At 38.9% G+C, this 18,758-nt stretch overlaps 1 protein-coding gene across 1 annotated transcript in view; it reads right to left on the bottom strand.

The window, feature by feature from the left end:
- Window positions 1-5,534: 5,534 nt before the first annotated feature.
- Window positions 5,535-18,758, bottom strand: part of cntnap5b (contactin associated protein family member 5b) — a 149,712-nt gene continuing 136,488 nt past the window's right edge. Inside the window, exons 19-24 of the mRNA XM_049471072.1 lie at window positions 16,750-16,974; window positions 16,023-16,156; window positions 13,690-13,777; window positions 11,191-11,394; window positions 9,505-9,579; window positions 5,535-6,062 (exon numbers count right to left, since the gene is read on the bottom strand). Of these exons, the coding sequence (XP_049327029.1) occupies window positions 5,860-6,062; window positions 9,505-9,579; window positions 11,191-11,394; window positions 13,690-13,777; window positions 16,023-16,156; window positions 16,750-16,974 (929 nt within the window). The 3' untranslated portion in view covers window positions 5,535-5,859. The remainder of the gene's footprint in view (window positions 6,063-9,504; window positions 9,580-11,190; window positions 11,395-13,689; window positions 13,778-16,022; window positions 16,157-16,749; window positions 16,975-18,758) is intronic.

The following is an 18,758-nucleotide window of genomic DNA, read 5'->3' as shown; positions in this document are numbered from 1 at the left end:
AATTATCAAGTAAGTAAGTAAATAAATAAATAAATAAAAGTTCATTACAAATCTCCATTACAGGGAACGCTTTGATTACGCCCACCGAACCTCATCTGCAACTCGTTGCTAATTTGGTCAGGAGGTCCACAGCACGCCGTAAGCAAAACAGAGGGCTCATTTGCATATTGAGATGAAAGCTGATATGAATGCTGTTAAAAAAAAACAGGTATTGCACACAAAAACAAAAAAGGAAACAGAATTGAACAGAAAGTAAAATTCAGTTGAACAAAGAACACAAAAAAATCATGGTAAATTCTGGTGCTCTGCGTCAGCGACACTGTGTGTTATTAATACTGAGGTCTGATTTTTAGTTACATTATTTAGATTAACCAGATTGATCAGATTCTTATCATCGCAACAAGATAAAGGTTAAACATATATTTATGTTCTTTTTACTCATTTCTATTACTTACTTTATTTTTTTCGGAATATAAGGCGCACTATCAATAAATGTCTATTTTCTGCTCTAGTTTCATAGTTTCAAGGCGCCCCGAATTATAAGGTGCATTAAGCAACACTAGTAAGAATGCATACTTGAAGTGAACAGAGGTGTCGCCATGTTTCCCTTCTTATGCAGCAGGTAAAAAACTCATTTCTTTTAAGTTAAATGAACGCTGGATGTTAATCTACACAGATTTCTCTCTTGAAAACTGTTTATTTGGGTGAGTAAAATGCTTCCGTTTATCCACAGTAAACTTAGATTTCCAGTACTTTGTCATAGGGGTGAGTGCTAGCTGTGATTAGCAAGTGCTTAGCCAGCCAGGGTTAGCAGCGCTAGTCAGCCACAGTTAGCAGCGCTAGCCAGCCACAGTTAGCAGTGCTAGTTAGCCCTGTTAGCAGCACTAGTCAGCCACGGTTAGCAGCACTAGCCAGACACCGTTAGCAGCACTAGTTAGACCTGTTTGCAGCGCTAGTAAGCCGCGGTTAACAGTGCTAGCCAGACATGGGGCACCTTATGTATGAAATCTACCAGTCAGCTTGTAAGGAGCAGTAAAGCCACTCCACTGAAGTGCAGCATTATACAGAAGTTTCAGTGAAGTTTCTCCAGCACCAATAGTGTTAGCAACTCCTCAGTAAGGAAAGTAGCTATTGGCTGTCCTAAAAGTCGCTAGAAGTCGCTAAATGACGTCATCGCCTAATTTGCATAGTACATGTTTTTGAAACTGTAAAGGATAAATGTTGTGGGAGAGAAAAAACACCCTAAATATGTTAGAAATGTTACAAAAGAACTACAGTACTTTAGTTGCTTTTTAAATAGGCAGTCACTATTCAAAATAAATTATTATTTTTTTTACGTAAATAACATGAATCAGTTATTTGCTGTGTTGTTAAATGTTGTTATTAATTATAAGAGATGCAGTTAGCCAGAAATATTACTATACTTTTTTTTTTCTTAAATTTTCTTTATTTTTAAACCTATCATAGACAAATAATTCAGTGATGAGCCAGCTAGCTAGCTAGATGTTTAGCTTTTTACAAAGAAGCAGACACTGTGGAGGAGGTGAGTGACAGGCTACGTGGTGAATGAGGTGAGTGACTGACTGAGACTGTGTTAAATTCAGTGATTTATTTTTGTGTCACACTAAAGACACAGTTATATTTATATTCCTGCTTTGTAAATAGGGGGCGGGGTCAGTCATCATGCAGTTCATTTACAGTGTGTTTGTGGCGCGGTGTGGGTGTGGTCTGACTGTGAGAGACTGCACTTTGAGTGTTGTGGCCGGGGCTCACGCTAAGGACAGTAACTGAAGAGCACGTGTGTTTATCTCAGAGTCGCCAAAAGTCTCCAGTAACACCACAAAAACTCGCTAGATTTGTCACTAGTCGCTTTTTTACAAAAAAAAAAAGTCGCTAGAGGGTCTGAAAGAGAAATATTAGCATTAGCCGCTAAAGAAACTTCACTGTATAAAGCTGTACTTCAGTGGAGTGGCTTTACTGCTCCTTATAACCTGACTGGTAGAATTCATAGATAAGGTGCACTGCCGATTTTTGGAACAAATTAAATGGTTTTAAGTGTGCCTTATAGTCCGTAAAATACGGCATATATATATATATATATATATATATATATATATATATATATATATATATATTTTATTATACTCAGTATATTAAAGCTAATTATTAACAAAATATAAGTATTTCTTTCTGTTATTCCTCTTAATACATATTTTAGCTTTTTCATAACACATTCCTAGCTGCTGTCATTGATTTGTTTTTTTATTTTGATAAAGTTTATGAGGAAAACCTTAAACATTCAGGGGTTCAACAGTTATTTAAGAGGCTTATTTAATCTCTGTAATTAATACATAAAAAAATAATTGCATTGGTAACAAAGGTTACCAGGAACAACAATTCCTAAAAAATAAAGACTGATATAGGCAAGTTTTATTGAGCTACACATACAGAACTGCATGTGTAAAACATTGCAGCAGTATGTGGATGAGAATTGTCCAGTTGGAAAAGTGCTGGAGGCACAGATGTGAAGAAGTATTTGACCCAATTTCAGATTTCTTTTGTTGTTGCATTTTTGTCATACTTACATTTTCCAAATTATCAACCAACAAAAACTTTAAGATCAGACCAAGATAAACTGAGCAAATATAAAAAGCACTTTCTAATTGATGATTTCATTTGTTAAGGGAAAAAAATATATATTTAAACCAAAAAACTATATAGTCCTTTGTGGAAAAAGTGTTTTTTTGCCCCCTTATAATTTAATTGTGATTAAGCTCAATTTCAAAAGGGTTCAATTTCACTACTAACCACAATCAGACCCGATTACTCCCAGACATGTAGAATCTGGAAATCACTTAAATAGAACCTGTCTGATATCATAAAACAAATAAAAGGTCTCAAAAAGCAACACATTATGAAGAAATTCAAAAACAAAGTCATTGATCATCTATCAGTCTGAAAAAGGTTACTAAGTCATTTCTAAAGCTTTGGAACTCCAGCAAACCACAGTGAGAGCTATTATTCACAAATAGAGAAAACATGAAACACTTGTGAACCTTCCCAGGAGTGACCGGCCGACTGAAATTATTCCAGAAAGGCATGGACCAGTGTGTGTCTCATTACATCTGGCGTAAAATGCCACATAATTTCAGAAAAAGATCATCATACTGAATGTAAAACATGGTGGTGGTAGTGTGATGGTCTGGGGCTGCTTTGAAACAGGATGTTGATGCTTGGAAACCCTCCCATGTGTTTGAATTAAAACAATTCTGTAAAGAAGACTGGAACAAAATTCCTCCTCAGAGATGCCAAAGACTAATTTTTTATCTAGTTATCGGTAAAAATTGATTTCAGTTGTTGCTGAAAAAAAGGGCAAGGGTGAACAACCAAGTTATTAGGTTTAGCGGGCAATGACTTTTTCACACAGGGCTGGATTGGTTTGGATAGTTTTTTTTTCTTTAATAAATAAAATTATCATTTAAAAAGTGTTTTTTTTTTTTTTTACAATATCAGTCTGACAAAATCAAAAACAAAAGAATTCTGTAGAGGGACAAATATATTTTTTCACGCCACTGTATATACATGTATGTAGGTAAGAGAAACAACAACCTGTTGCGGTAATGAGAAAATATATAGTAAAAAAAATTATAATAATGTGAAATTAGCTTGCTAAATTAATGAAAATTTAGTTTATATAAGCACTCAAATATTTATGGACATGGATAGACGTTTTTTGACATGATCGAACTGTCTGGCGTTGTTGTCCAGAGAGAGGTTTGGGTCAAGCAAAGTAAAATTAAAAAAGCTAATGCTAAATGCTCAATGACAGTAGCTAGCTAGCTCTATCAGCAGTGGTACACAAATCATAAATGCAACATTAAATGCTGTATAAAACCTAAAGCACCTATCTCCATCAATTTAAGCATGTTTTCCAGTTACATTCCAAAGCCAAGTTCCAAAGCCCCCTGGTCGTCAGGGTCCGGAGCCTGAGCTGCAGTCCAATAAAGCCAACTGAAGTGTGGGAATAGATCCAAGCCATTTTAGCCAGTGCTAAAAAACAGAGTATTTCTTTTCTTTGCAGCTTTCCCTATGGTGTAGAATAATCGCATCTGATTACCCAAAGTCCCACACTCCCCCTGACAGGTCCAGAATCCACATGCCAGCCTCTGATTGGCTGCGCTGTTGTCATTCATCCAAATATCTGACTCCCTGCAGGCAGAATCCATCCACTCCAACCCTGCATGTGTTTTTTTTGTGACAGTAATCCAAAGGTCAAGAACGTCGGATGCTCTTCACGGATTTGAAAGTCACGGTCAAAAGTAATGAGAACAGGTTTGCCTTGATTCTTCCCCTTGACATCAATAGATGATATAGCGGCTTTGTTTTTTTAAATCAGCAGGCTATCGCAACTCAACGTCGGCTGCGTCCCAATCCACACCGACTGACCTTTGACTTTTAAGCCTGCTGTCTACAAAGGGCACAAAGAATTTTCACACTCTGCAGTCTGGTTGACTCATCAGTCTATGAATGATTAGCTTGCTTGTATAGTAAAGTTACACTAACTTTAACTGGCCTTAACAGTGACTTACAGTTGAGTTTTGGCTGTGTCCCAATCCACACAATGTGTCCCAATCCTACTTTACTTTAAAACCTGCTGCCTACATAGAATGCACACATAGCCTGCCTGGTCTTAAACAGTGATTTCATTTTCCATAACCTAAGCAGAGATTGGTGTTAGCTGCGTCCCAATCTGCTATCTGCTACCTATGCATAAAAAAGAGTGCACAAAACAGAAAAACACACCTGGATTGGGAGGGAAGGCTAGAACCTGTGTCAAGCAGACTTAGGGGAGTGATAAAAGAGTGACTGCTTTTTTTAAGCAATCCCTTGCTTTCTTTAGAGTGCAGGGTTGGCTCCATCCCAATCCACACACAATTAAATAGCCATGCCTGCTACCTGCTATCTACTGAGGACATGAAACACACTCTCTAGGTTTAGGCTGTTTAAACAACTCAAAGACCTTGCTTTAGTTGACTTTAGCAGTTCTTTAGCAGAGCTTCGGCTGTGTTCCAATTCACACACAACTGGCCCTGGACATAGGAGGGTAGGAGGTATGGTCACCATACATTGAACTCCATTGAACTGCCTCAGCTGTGTCCCAATCCCTGCTACCTGCTGTCTACTGAGGACATGAAACACACTTGCTTTCGTTGACTTTAGCAGTTCTTTAGCAGAGCTTCGGCTGTGTTCCAATACACACAAAACTGGCCCTGAACGTACAAAGTACAGTACGTTGACAACTCCATTGAACTGTTTTAGCTGCGTCCCAATCCCTGCTACCTGCTATCTACAGAGTTGAAATAGTAGTTGCTTTGTCTATTGAGTTGATTTGAGTTCCGGCTGTGTCCCAATCCACACAAATTGGCCCACACAACCTGTTATCTATAGATTAGCGTTGGGATGAAAGATCACTGCCACGTTTGCTCTTTGCACTGCACTGAACTGAACTGCATCGGCTGCGTCCCAATATCTGCCCTCCACAGAGGGTGCAGGAAAAGCACAGCTCAGCTTGTATTGGCCTAGTGTCCCGCAGGCTTTGACCGGGCAGGTCTGCATATGTTCCTGTTCCTCGGGGAGGCACCAGCAGGCCATTGTGGCTGCATCCCAATCCACACGAAACTGCTACCTGCTATGTACAGAGGGCACAAAAACACAGCCTGCGTGGGCTGGGAGACTGAAGGTCACGCTGCCTGTGTCCTGCAGCTCTCGGTGGCCACACCCCTGCCCTGTCCCGTCCCGCCCCCTTCCTCCCCAGCCGTAGGGCCCCACACCACGAGGAGGCTGGAGGTCTCGGATCAATCAGATGAAGTACTCCTTCCTGCTGTCCCTGATGGCGCTGTGCAGGCTGAGCTGGGTGCGGTAGTTGAGCTCCGGCTCGGACGGGGGGTCTTTCTCCTTGGCTGAGGGGGTCTGCTGGGAGCGATCCTGCCTGGAGCGGTACAGGAAACGCATCATCACTGCCAGAACGGAGAGCGCAACCAGGACCAGGGCGGCTATCAGGCCTGTGGTGGAAGAAAGAGAGAGAGAAATAGAGAGAGAAAGAGAAAAAGAGAGAGAAAGAGAGGGATTTTATTAAAATATACGATTTTTACCCACGCTGTACATAAACACGGTCACTCCACTAAGCCTGACTGAACTGGGCCCCATTTCCCAGAAGCCTTGTAGCACTAAGATCATCCTAAACGAGAGAGGGGCTGTTTAATGTGATGCTCGCTCGACCATTTAACAGAGATCTTTGCGCTAAGAGTCCTTCTGGGAAAGCCAGCCCTGAAATGAACTGAGAGAAAAAAAAGAAAGAGACAGAGAAAGAGAGAGAGAGAGAGAGAGAGAGAGAGAGAGAATGTGAAAGCATGTGAAAGTCTGAGAGAGCAAAGAAAATGAAAAAAAAGATGAAAAAAGGAGGAAAAAAAGGGGTTACATGAGTGAAAAATCAGAATGAGAGGAGATGAGAGAAAAGGGGATATAAAGGGTAAAGAGAGAGAGAGAGATAGAGAGAGAGAGAGAGAGAGAGAGAGAGAGAGAGAGAGAGAGATAGAGATAGAGAGAGAGAGAGAGAGAGAGAGAGAGAGAGATGATTATCGTTTTGGTGTGTCAGGTGTAAGCGTGTATGGCAGGGTTGTTTTCTTTCATCACTTGGAATGTGTCTCATTCACCTTCTCACACTGTGTGTGATCTTTGTGTGTGTGTGTGTGTGTGTGTCTGATCCAGACTCCAGTCTGGCACACTCATGATGATGCAATGACAGGTATAAAACCTTCACACACACTCACACACACAGAGACGCACACATGTTCAGCTGTCTGGCTCTGGTGCTTCAGAGTCCGTTATCTCTGAATGCAGCCGAGTTCCCCGAAGTCCTTTCAGCACAAAGACGAGTATAACTGGTCAAATCTATCTATCTATCTATCTATCTATCTATCTATCTATCTATCTGTCTGTCTGTCTGTCTGTCTGTCTGTCTGTCTGTCTGTCTGTCTGTCTGTCTGTCTGTCTGTCCTTCCATGAATCCGTCCATGAATCCGTCTCTTAATTCATCCACTATATATCTACATACAGCTCTGGAAAAAAATAAGAGAACACCTAAAAATGATGAGTTTCTTTGATTTTACTGAATTGAAAACATTGGAAATTAAATTTGAATAATATTAAGAGGAAGATGGATGATCAAAAGTTATCAAAGCTATCTATCTATCTATCTATCTATCTATCTATCTATCTATCTATCTATCTATCTATCTATCTAGCTACAATTTTACTGTTGTACATCCGTCTTTCCATCCATCCACCTATTTATCCATCCGTTCAGCATTCATTCATCTGTCTGTCCATCCATTTATCCATATTTCATTTACCCATTCATCTACTTATATTTCTATTCTTCCACTCATCCTTTATTCCACCCATCTTTATATCTATCATCAGTACATCATATATCCATCTTTCTATCTACCTACCCATTCATCTACTTATATTTCTATCCTTCCACTCATCCATATTATTCCATCCATCTTTAAATCTATCATCAGTACATCATCTACCCATATTTCTATCTACCTTCCCATCCATCGACCATCTTTCTATTCTTCAACTTATCCATTATTCCATCCATCTTTATATCATCAATACATCATCTACCATCTTTATATCTGCCTACCCTTCCATCTACTTATGTTTCTACTCTTCCACTCATCCATTATTCTATCCATCTTTATATCATCAATACATCACCTACCCATCTACTAACCATCTATCTACCTATATTTATATTCTACCACTTATCCATCATTCCATCCCTCTTTCTTTTATTAATACATCATCTACCCATCCTTTTATCTACCTAACCAACCACCTATCTATATTTCTATCTATCCACTCATCCCTTTTTTATCTGACTTTCTATCTATCATCCATACATCTACCCATCTTTCAATCTACCTGTTTCCATTCTTCCACTCATCCATTATTCCATACATATTTATATCATCCATATATCATCTACCCATCTGTCTATTTACCTACCCATCCATCTACTTGTGTTTCTACTCTTACACTTATCCATTATTCCATCCATCTTTCTATCATCAATACATCATCTACCCATCCTTTTATCTACCTAACCAACCATCTACCTATATTTCTATACTTCTTCTCATCCATTATTCCATCTATCTTTCTATTGATCTACAAATCTTTCTATCTACCTATATTTCTGTTGTTCCACTCGTCCATTATGCCATCTTTTTTTATCATCCATACATCTACCATCTTTCTATCCATCCATCTACTTATATTTCTATCCTTCCACTCATCCATTATTGCATACACATTTCTATAAACACATCATCTACCCATCTTTCTATCTACCAACCCACCCATCCATCCCTCTACCATCTTTCCATTCTTCCACTCATCCATTATTCCATACATATTTCTATCAGCATTACATAATTTACCCATCTTTCTATCTACCTACCCATCCATCTACTTATGTTTCTACTCTTACACTCATCCATTATTCTATCCATCTTTCTATCATCCATACATCATCTACCCATCCTTTTATCGACCTAACCAACCATCTACCTATATTTCTATCCTTCTACTAATCCCTTATTCCATCCATCTTTCTATCTATTATCCATACATCATCTACCCATATTTCTATTTACCTACTCATCCATCTACCTATATTTCTATTGTTCCGCTCATCCGTTATTCCATCTTTCTTTCTATCATCCATACATCTACTATATTTCTATCTAACTACCCATCCATCCATCTACCTATATTTCAATCCTTCCATTCATTCATTATTCCATACATATTTCTATCAATACATCATCTACCCATCTTTCTTTCTACTTACCCATGCATCTACCTGTATTTTAACCCATCCACCCTTCCATCAATCTACTCAGTCTATTTACATCCATCCTTATCTCTATCCTTCCACTTATCTATTCTCCCGTTCGTCTTTCTATCCCTTAACACATTCACACATGTTGAGACAGCACAGGTTTATTGTTTTAATGTCTTTCTGTGTAACACAATTTAAAGAGGGATGAAAGAAAACGATTGTAGGGATGTGGGCGGAGTTTTGATCATATCAGACACCAGGAAACCTACAGGCAGGTGAGAGTAAGTGGAGCTGTTCTTCATCACTGTTTATAGCACTGTTTATAGAGCTGTAACTCTTTATAAGAACAGCTTTAAAGGATGCCTCAGTCTGAAGCCTGTTATCGTTTTGGATTTATCTTTTATATTTACTCATTTCAAGCACTCAGCGACAGCCCCCGAGATCTATTATTCCAACAGATCTTCTGTAGTGAGAGCTGAACCGACTGCTGGAGCTGTTTACTGGAGCTTGTTTGGGTCGTTTTGTGTTTCTAAACGCTTCTGGAAAAGGAGGGGAGGATGAAAGAGGAAAAGGACAAAGACGCTCACCTCCAATTACAGCCGAGTCACTCTGCTCCGAGTTCTTCAGACGCTCCTTTCCTCTGTTCTCTCCGTCTGTGTGGTCTGGAGGGGCGAGAGAGGAAAGAAAGAGAGGAATGATTAAAGAAGAGGAAATAGCAGAAGAAAAACAGAGTGAAGACACAAACCATTAAAACCATCAGGGCGAGCGAGACCGTGACCCAAATACACTGAAGAACCATCTGCAGAACATCCTGCACCAGACCATACCACCACCCTCATCACCACATCACATTATAACATCACACATGTCTTGGCATGACATAGCATCTGTGACTTCAGAATGCACCAAAATGTGTATTTAGAAAAAATAGAGTCACTAGATACAGGATTATTATTAATGTTAATGAATATGAGTCTCGGTGTCCACTTTAAGACTGAGGTCTAACAGGGTTAATTATGGTCTGTGGGTCTGTATGCAGAATGTGGACCAGAGCTCACCCAGAGAGCTGTACTGACCATCCATTCACTGTCTCCTCATTACTGGAGTCTCGTTTTCAGGGCTGTGTGGGTGGACATCGAGGTCATGCCCTGTCAGCACTGAGAAGAGTGAACTTGTTTGCTAGTGAGCTATAGTGAGTGTGAAAGTGAGTTTGTCAGAGTGTTAGTGTTTGGATCACAGTGGTGTGTTGAGGAGCTGGGGATCCAGCCTGGTTTGTAGGCCATGAGGTGTCCCATTTTTTTGGGACATAATAAGACGTTTCTAGCTGATAAATCTTCAGCCAATCTTCAACCCTCACATCAAGACTGCACTGAGATCCCCTTCTGTTCAGCCTGCCAGACCATCATCATCATCATCTTCATCCCTGCTTGAACTCATTCAGATCACGCTTTGGCCACTTTATCAGAAACCCCCTTTTCTTAAAGCTCAACCTTCCAGAAGTTCTAGATGGTTCTAATAAAGCTGCCAGAGAGAGAAAACACAAGGAGGTAGGTATAGGTGTTTCTAATAAAGTGGCCAGTGATGAAGCACAAGAGTAGGTAGGTAGGTACAGGTGTTTCTAATAAAGTGGCCAGCGATGAAGCACAAGAGTAGGTAGGTATAGGTGTTTCTAATAAAGTGGCCAGTGATGAAGCACAAGAGTAGGTAGGTATAGGTGTTTCTAATAAAGTGGCCACTGATGAAACACAAGAGTAGATAGGTATAGGGGTTTCTAATAAAGTGGCCAGTGATGGAGCACAAGAGTAGGTAGGTATAGGGGTTTCTAATAAAGTGGCCATTGGTAAAGCACAAGAAGTAGGCAGGTGTTTCTAATAAAGTGGCCAGTGATAAAGTACAAGGATAAGGGTGTTTCTAATAAAGTGGCCAGTGATGAAGCACAAGTAGGTAGGTGTTTCTAATAAAGTGGCCAGTGATGAAGCACAAGGAAATAGGTGTTTCTAATAAAGTGGCCAGTGATGAAGCACAAGTAGGTAGGTGTTTCTAATAAAGTGGCCAGTGATCAAGCACAAGAGTAGGTAGGTGTTTCTAATAAAATGGCCAGTGACAAAGCACAAAAGTAGGTATGTAGGTGTTTCTAATTAAGTGGCCATTGATGAAGCACAACAGTAGGTAGGAGTTCCTAATAAAGTGGCCAGTGATACAGCATATAAGTAGTTAGGTGTTTCTAATAAAGTGGCCAGTGAGTTGAAGTGCAACACAGATGTTGTTCTCACCTGATAGTGAGTGTGAGGAGGATTTATCAGCCAGTTCTCCACAGTTGGACTCCACCAGATTGCCGAGGACGCTGATGAGTGAGCTGCCCCGGTTCAGTATAGCAGCTTTTAGAGGAGCCAGGTGATTAAACTGGACTGACGACAGACAGCCAATGAAACCTCTCGATCCAGCCTGAAGCACTTCCTCATCCACACCTGCTCTACCTGGCAACAAAAACATGGAAAAACAAATTACCTACTGACCACATTATAACTTACCACCTTAATCTGAATCACAAAGTACTAAATTGTTCATAGTGGATACTAAGTAATATATAGCAGGTTTTTAGAAAAATCATACTGAATAAATACTAGGGACATATTGAATAAAATGTAGTAGTAATAAAATTTAAACTGGGTGCTGAATAATTAATGGCGGATACTGAATAATCCATAGTAGAAACTAAACAATTCACAGTGGATACTGAATGGTTCATAACAAAGACTGAATAGTTCATAGTGGATCTTAAATGGTTCACAGTAGAGACTAAATACTAATAGTGTATACTGAATTGCTCATAGGAGATCAGCAATTGAATCAATTATAGTGGACACTGAATAGTTTATAATGTATAGACTAAATCATTTATTGTCGATACTGAATAGTTCACAATAGAGACTGGATAATTCATAGTGTAAACGGAATGGTTTGTAGTGTAGAGACTCAATAATTCATAGTGGAAACTGAATGATTCATAGTAGAGATTGAATAATTCAAAGTGGATACTGACTGGTTTGTAGTGTAGAGACTGAATAATTCATAGTGGATAATAAATGGCTCATAATACCTTTTTAACAATTCATACTAAATCTATTGAATAATTTGTAGTAGGTAGTAAGTAATAAATAATAATGAATGTGAATGATTCATAGTAAATTCATAGCGGAACCTGAATAGTTCATAATATATAGACTTTATATTTCATTGTGGATACTAAATAGTTCACAATAGAGACTGGATAATTCATAGTGTAAACTGAATGGTTTGTAGTGTAGAGACTCCATAATTCATAGCGGATACTGAATGGTTCGTTGTGTAGAGACTGAATAATTCATAGCGGAAACTGAATAGTTCATAATATATAGACTTAATAATTCATTGTGGATACTAAATGCTTTGCAGTGTAGCAGTGTAGCAGTTGCACTATTCAGTAAGTCATAGTCAACACTGAATGGTAGCGTAGAGGCTGAATAATTCATAGAGGATACTGAATGGTTTGTAGTGTAGAGACTGAAAAAATCATAGAGGATACTAAATGGTTTGCAGTGTAGAGACTGAATAATTCATAGTGGATAATGAATGGTTGACAGTAGATACTAATTGGTTTTTAGTTGACACTGAATTAATTTTAGTGGATATTGAATGGTTCATAGTAGAGACTAAATAATTCACAATGGATACTAAATGGTTTAGAGTACAGACTGACTAATTCACACTGGGTACTGAATGGTTTATAGTAGACACTGAATAATTCACAGTGAAAACTAAATACTTCATAACAGCAACTGAATAATTCATAGTGGAAACTGAATGGTTTATAATACCTGTTTAACAATGTATTATTGTGGATAGTAAATAATTCTTAGTGGAGAATGAATGAATGATTGATAGTAGAGACTGAATAAATCATAGTGGATACTGAATGGTTCGTAGTGTAGAGACTGTATAATTCACGGTGGATAATGAATGGTTGACAGTAGATACTAATTGGTTCATAGTTGACACTGAATTAATTTAAGTGGATATTGAATGGTTCATAGTAGAGACTGAATAATTCCTAATGGATACTAAAGGGTTTAGATTAGAGACTGACTAATTCACACTGGATACTGAATGGTTTATAGTTGACACTGAATAATTCACAGTGGAAACTGAATACTTTATAATAGAGACTGAATAATTCATAGTGGAAACTGAATACTTCATAATAGAGTCTAAGTAATTCATAGTGGAAACGGAATGGTTTATAATACCTGTTTAACAATTTATTTTAGTGGATAGTAAATAATGCATAGTAGAGAATGAATGAATGATTGATAGAAGAGACTGAATAATTTATAGAGGATACTGAATGGGTCATATTAGAGAGAGAATAATTCATAGTGGATAATGAATGATTCATAGTAGAGACTGAATAGTTCCTATTAGAGTCTGAATGATTCATGGATGGTACATAATACCTATTTAATAATTTAAAATAACCAAATATTGAATTACTTGTAGTATTCATAGTAGAGACTAAATAATTCATTGTGGATACTGAATTGTTTGCATTAGAACCTGAATTATTCATAGATGTTACCAGTATTCCTTACTCATTCCATTTTTTTCCATTTATTTTTTTTTATTCCATTTGACTAATCATGCTGATTTATGAATACATTATGAATATATGAGACAATTCATAGTGGTTATTGAAAAAAGCATTAGATCACTGAACACTAGAACGCTGATCTTACCTGTTACTTTGCCCAGCGTCAGTGATCTGATCATGTTTAACTCTCTGTCTGTGGAGAGGCGGTACTTCTGATTAATATCCTTATCAACCTAAGAAAGAGAGAGAGAGAAAAAGAGAGAAAGACTTTTTAGCTACATTAGCATTGTAGCTCTAGTGCTAAGCTAAAAAAAAGGCAAATATCAGAACGTCAGACACCGAACACGTCTCAGCTGATACATCTGAGTTAAGGCGGAGGGAAGATTGGGTCAGGCTGATTTTTCTTCACGTTAGCCTCATTGCTCCTGTATCTGGACAGCTTATGAGATGCTTTTTTTTCGGGTGTTTGTTGCGGTTGGGAGCTGCAGTCGTGTTTCTGAGGACTATCAGTGCTCTGCTCAGAGTATCTGCTCCGATAATCAGCAGCTTTACAGGGAAAGCAGCGGCGAGTCCAGCCTCAGCCTGCTAATCTACAGCGCTGCTCCAACAGGCGCTGTGTGTGTGTGTTTGCTTAAACCTCCCTCATGGAGTTTGCTGAGCTCCGGGGGTCGGAGGCGCCGCTGGAACATGCTGTCACTCACTGGCGTGGTGCGAGCTTATTAAACACAGCAATTTAGTAGGAAAACGATCCGTCCTCAAGCGTCTGGAAGCTCTACACCGCTGAGCTAAAGAACATACACACCGCGTTCTCTGCTAAAAACACACACACACACACACACACTCGGATATATTCAGCCAGCGCACACACTAGATTTCATTACAAGAACATCGGTGTACGTTCCAAAACAGTGTGTGCTTGCATTAATGCTTCCACAGTGCTTTAAAAAAATATTCACATCCTTTTTATGTCCTTTTTTTGTGAATTTCTGCAGCTCCTCCAAAGTGACCATGGGCTTTTTGGCTGCCCATGATGCCACTCTTCAGAGGAGATTCAAATAGGAGAACAACTTGCAATTGGCCACCTTAAATACCTTTTCTCATGATTGGATACACCTGGCTATGAAGTTCAAAGCTCAATGAGGTTGCCAAACTAATTCTTTGCTTCAGTAAGTCAGTAAAAATTAGTTAGGAGTATTCAAATCAATAAAATGATGCACATTTTCTGTTAGTACAATAAACCTCATTTCAATCCTGAAATATTGCTGTGTGCATCAGTTATTAGATATAAACTGAAATGGCTGTTACAAACACCCAAATATTTAGAACTAAAAATGATTAAGATTAATAGGGGTGCCCAAACTTTTTCAAATGACTGTATGTTGTTTATATTTGCTGACATTTGGTTACTGACCCTGACTGTCCCTCACTACTTGTGTAAGCATAGCCCCTCTGTTAATAAACGTTTGGTCTTGGTATAACTGCCTCACCTATTACCTGGAGGATCACTCCTACCAGGTAACATGGCTCAACATGAGTCAACATCTGCTCCTTGTAGATTCTTCACTGGGGTTCCACAAGGCTCTGTGCTTGGTCCTTCTCTTTTCTGCTCAACACTGCTCAATTCTCATCACCTGAAACTCAACCCAGGAAAGACTTGACCTACTGTTCATCCCAGGAACTACAAGTTTTCACCACAATCTCACCATCTTCTTCGAGAACTCGGCAGCTCCCTTTTGGCTGGTCTTCTGTTGCGAAACCATCAGGTCCCTACAACAGCTATGTCAGAATTCCTAGACTAATATTTTTCTCCTAGGTTTCTAAACATTATCAAAGCTTGATTTATCTTTTGATTTTTGTCTCTACAAAGCATTGTTGTAAGTCAGTAGCAGTCAAAGTGTCAGTTTGGACACTTCTCACTTCCACTTCTCATTCAATATATATATATATATATTTTTTATGTTTTGATTTAAAAAAATAATAATTTGATATAAAAAAAACAATATTAAAGCTATACAGGAATATATACATAATTATTTAGTAAACAAAAAGTGTAAAACAAACCAGAATATATTTTATACTTTATTAGAGTCCCCATGAGGTAGAATCTCAGTTTGATTGGGAGGACAAACCCTTTTTTTGTTACTGTTTATTAGATAATTCCATATTTGTCTCTTAACTGTTTTAATATGTACCATATTTAGTTTTAATCTACAATGTAGAAAACAAATTAAATAAAGAAATAAAGACAACACTGAGTGAGGAGTCTCCAAACTTTAGACTGGTACTGTTTTTCTGGTTGCTGAATATATTTAATGCATTCCAAGTATATATATATATATATATATATATATATATATATATATATATATATATATATATATATATATATATATATATACAGTATATATATATATATATATATATATATATATATATATATATATATGAATGGACCCGATAGAGGAGTTTAAGTCTTACCTGCACGTACACGTCCCTCCCCTCTCTGTGCAGCTGTATCCTGTGGAGCTTCCCATTGGCCAGGCTGTGCTGGGTGGGCATGAACACGTCCGGCTGCTTCTCTCTGTTCAGTTTGTACCAAATCTGTAGACTTCCTGTTACACACAGCAGAGCAGAAGAGACAACGTCAACACACACACACACACTCACAAAACAGACGACAGGACGAGAACCAAAGAAAGATCCTGCTGTTTACAGATGCTCTCCACTCAACCTGGCTGAGCTTGAGCTGTTTTATAAAGAAGAATGGGCAAAAATTTCAGTCTCTAGATGCACAAAGCTGGTAGAGACAAACCCCAAAAGACTTTCAGCTGTAATTGCAGCAAAAGGTAGCTCTACTAAGTATTGAGATAGTGGGACTTGTGTAATTTCATGTGTATTGTTTTGGTTCCACTTTAAAATTATTTGAAACTTTGTATTCCCTTAAATCTCATTAAAATACATTTAAGTTTGTGGTTGTAAGGTGACGAAATGTGAAAAACTCGTAAACTTACTTTGCTAAGTAGTTCAGTACTTAATTTAGTTAGCTAGCTAGTTTATTTATGAAAGTTAAAGTTGGTTACTAATATATTCAGTTATTTTCTAAATATATAGAAAATAGAAGAAAGAGCAATAGTTTCAAATATCTACTCAAACACAAATGATAAACAACAAGCTAAAGAGCTAGCAGGTTACTATGTGTGTATACCGTTGTGAGCCAGAATGATGGCCATGTACTGCTGGTGGTAGGTGGTGACGCTCATCAGCATGGCTGGAGCTTTGGTGGTGAGGAACCGGAAGGCCACGTTCTCTCGGGATTTGCTGCTCTGGGCGTAGATGGCTGACGACTGCCTGCTCTTGTTGCGAATCACGGAGAAGGGCTCCTGGAAGGTGTAGGTCACTGAAGTGCCAACCTCGAACGACACGGAAACTTCTGGAGACAGAAGAAAAAGAGAGCAGTGGTCACTTTATGATTTTATGAGTTTTTTTTTCAAGATTCAAGATTTTAAGATTGAATTAAAACAATAAAAAAGTATATTTCATAACGTAATCTGGTCATCATCCATGTCAAAATAATAACACAAAAAAGTATACCATCATTCATGTCTTCATTAAAGACAACCATAAAACCTTATATTGCTAGTGGAAAAATATGTGAATCCCTGTTATAATGACCTCAAAAAAAGCTAATTAAAGTCAACTGTTAGCATTGTAATTTTTTGCTAATTTGGAAGTGTGAACTAAAGCAAAATGACCCCAAGATCACAACAGCTTACAATCATTTAGGGGAAGATGAATTTCCAAGATCAAGAAAATTCTGTACAGGACAACGGGAGAGTGTCTTTATATCAGCTAAAACTCTGTAGAAGTTGGGTGATGCAACAGGACAATGACCCAAAACACCGGAGCATATCCACAACAGAATGGCTAAACATATATTAAGACTTTTGGAGTGGCCAAGTCAGAGTCCAGATGCTATGGATTCACTTAAAGAGACATTCAGCCTTAAAGAGACATGTAGCCCCACCATTCAGTCTACAGCAGTTTAGCCCCATCAATTCAGTTTACAGCAGTTTAGCCCCACCCATTCAGTCAACAGCAGGGATTAGTGTAGCCCCACCCATTTAGCCTACAGCAGACATTAGTGTAGCCCCACCTATTTAGTCTACAGCAGTTTAGCCCCACCCATTCAACCTACAGCAGTGTAGCCCCACCCATTCAGTCTAAAGCAGAGATTAGTGTAGCCCCACCCATTTAGTCTACAGCAGTTTAGCCCCTTCCATTCAGTCTACAGCAGAGATTAGTGTAGCCCCACCCATTCAGTCAACAGCAGGGATTAGTGTAGCCCCACCCATTTAGTCTACAGCAGAGATTAGTGTAGCCCCACCCATTCAACCTACAGCAGTGTAGCCCTGCCTATATTGCCTAAAGCAGTGCAGGCCCACCCATTCAGCCTACAGCATTTTAGCTCCACCTATTAAGGTGCTATTTAGCCATTGCTGTTTAGCATACATCAATAGCTCCATCTATTTAGTCTACATTATTTTATCCCCACCCATTTAGTCTACAGCAGTTTAGCCACACCCATTCAGCATATGGCAGCTTAAACCTACTCATTCAGCCTACAGCAGTTTAGCCCCATCCATTCAGTTTACAGCAGTTTAGCCCCACCCATTCAGTCAACAGCAGAGATTAGTGTAGCCCCACCTATTTAGTCTACAGCAGTTTAGCCCCACCCATTTAACCTACAGCAGTGTAGCCCCGCCTATATTGCCTAAAGCAGTGCAGGCACACCCATTCAGCCTACAGCAGTTTAGCCCCACCCATTCAACCTACAGCAGTGTAGCCCCGCCTATATTGCCTAAAGCAGTGCAGGCACACCCATTCAGCCTACAGCAGTTTAACCCCACCCATTCAACCTACAGCAGTGTAGCCCCGCCTATATTGCCTAAAGCAGTGCAGGCACACCCATTCGGCCTACAGTATTTTAGCTCCACCTATTAAGGTGCTATTTAGCCATTGCTGTTTAGCATACATCAATAGCTCCATCTATTTAGTCTTCATTATTTTATCCCCACCCATTCAGTCTACAGCAGTTTAGCCACACCCATTCAGCATATGGCAGCTTAAACCTACTCATTCAGCCTACAGCAGTTTAAGCACTGTTTGTTGGCGATTTAGTCTACTTCCCACCTACTTAGATGCTATTTACCCTTT

This window comes from Astyanax mexicanus, chromosome 23 (genome assembly GCF_023375975.1).
Source record: "Astyanax mexicanus isolate ESR-SI-001 chromosome 23, AstMex3_surface, whole genome shotgun sequence".
Classification (NCBI taxonomy): Eukaryota; Metazoa; Chordata; class Actinopteri; order Characiformes; family Acestrorhamphidae; genus Astyanax; species Astyanax mexicanus.
The sequence above is the reverse complement of the archived record's forward strand: the minus strand, read 5'-3'. Positions and strand labels throughout refer to the sequence as shown.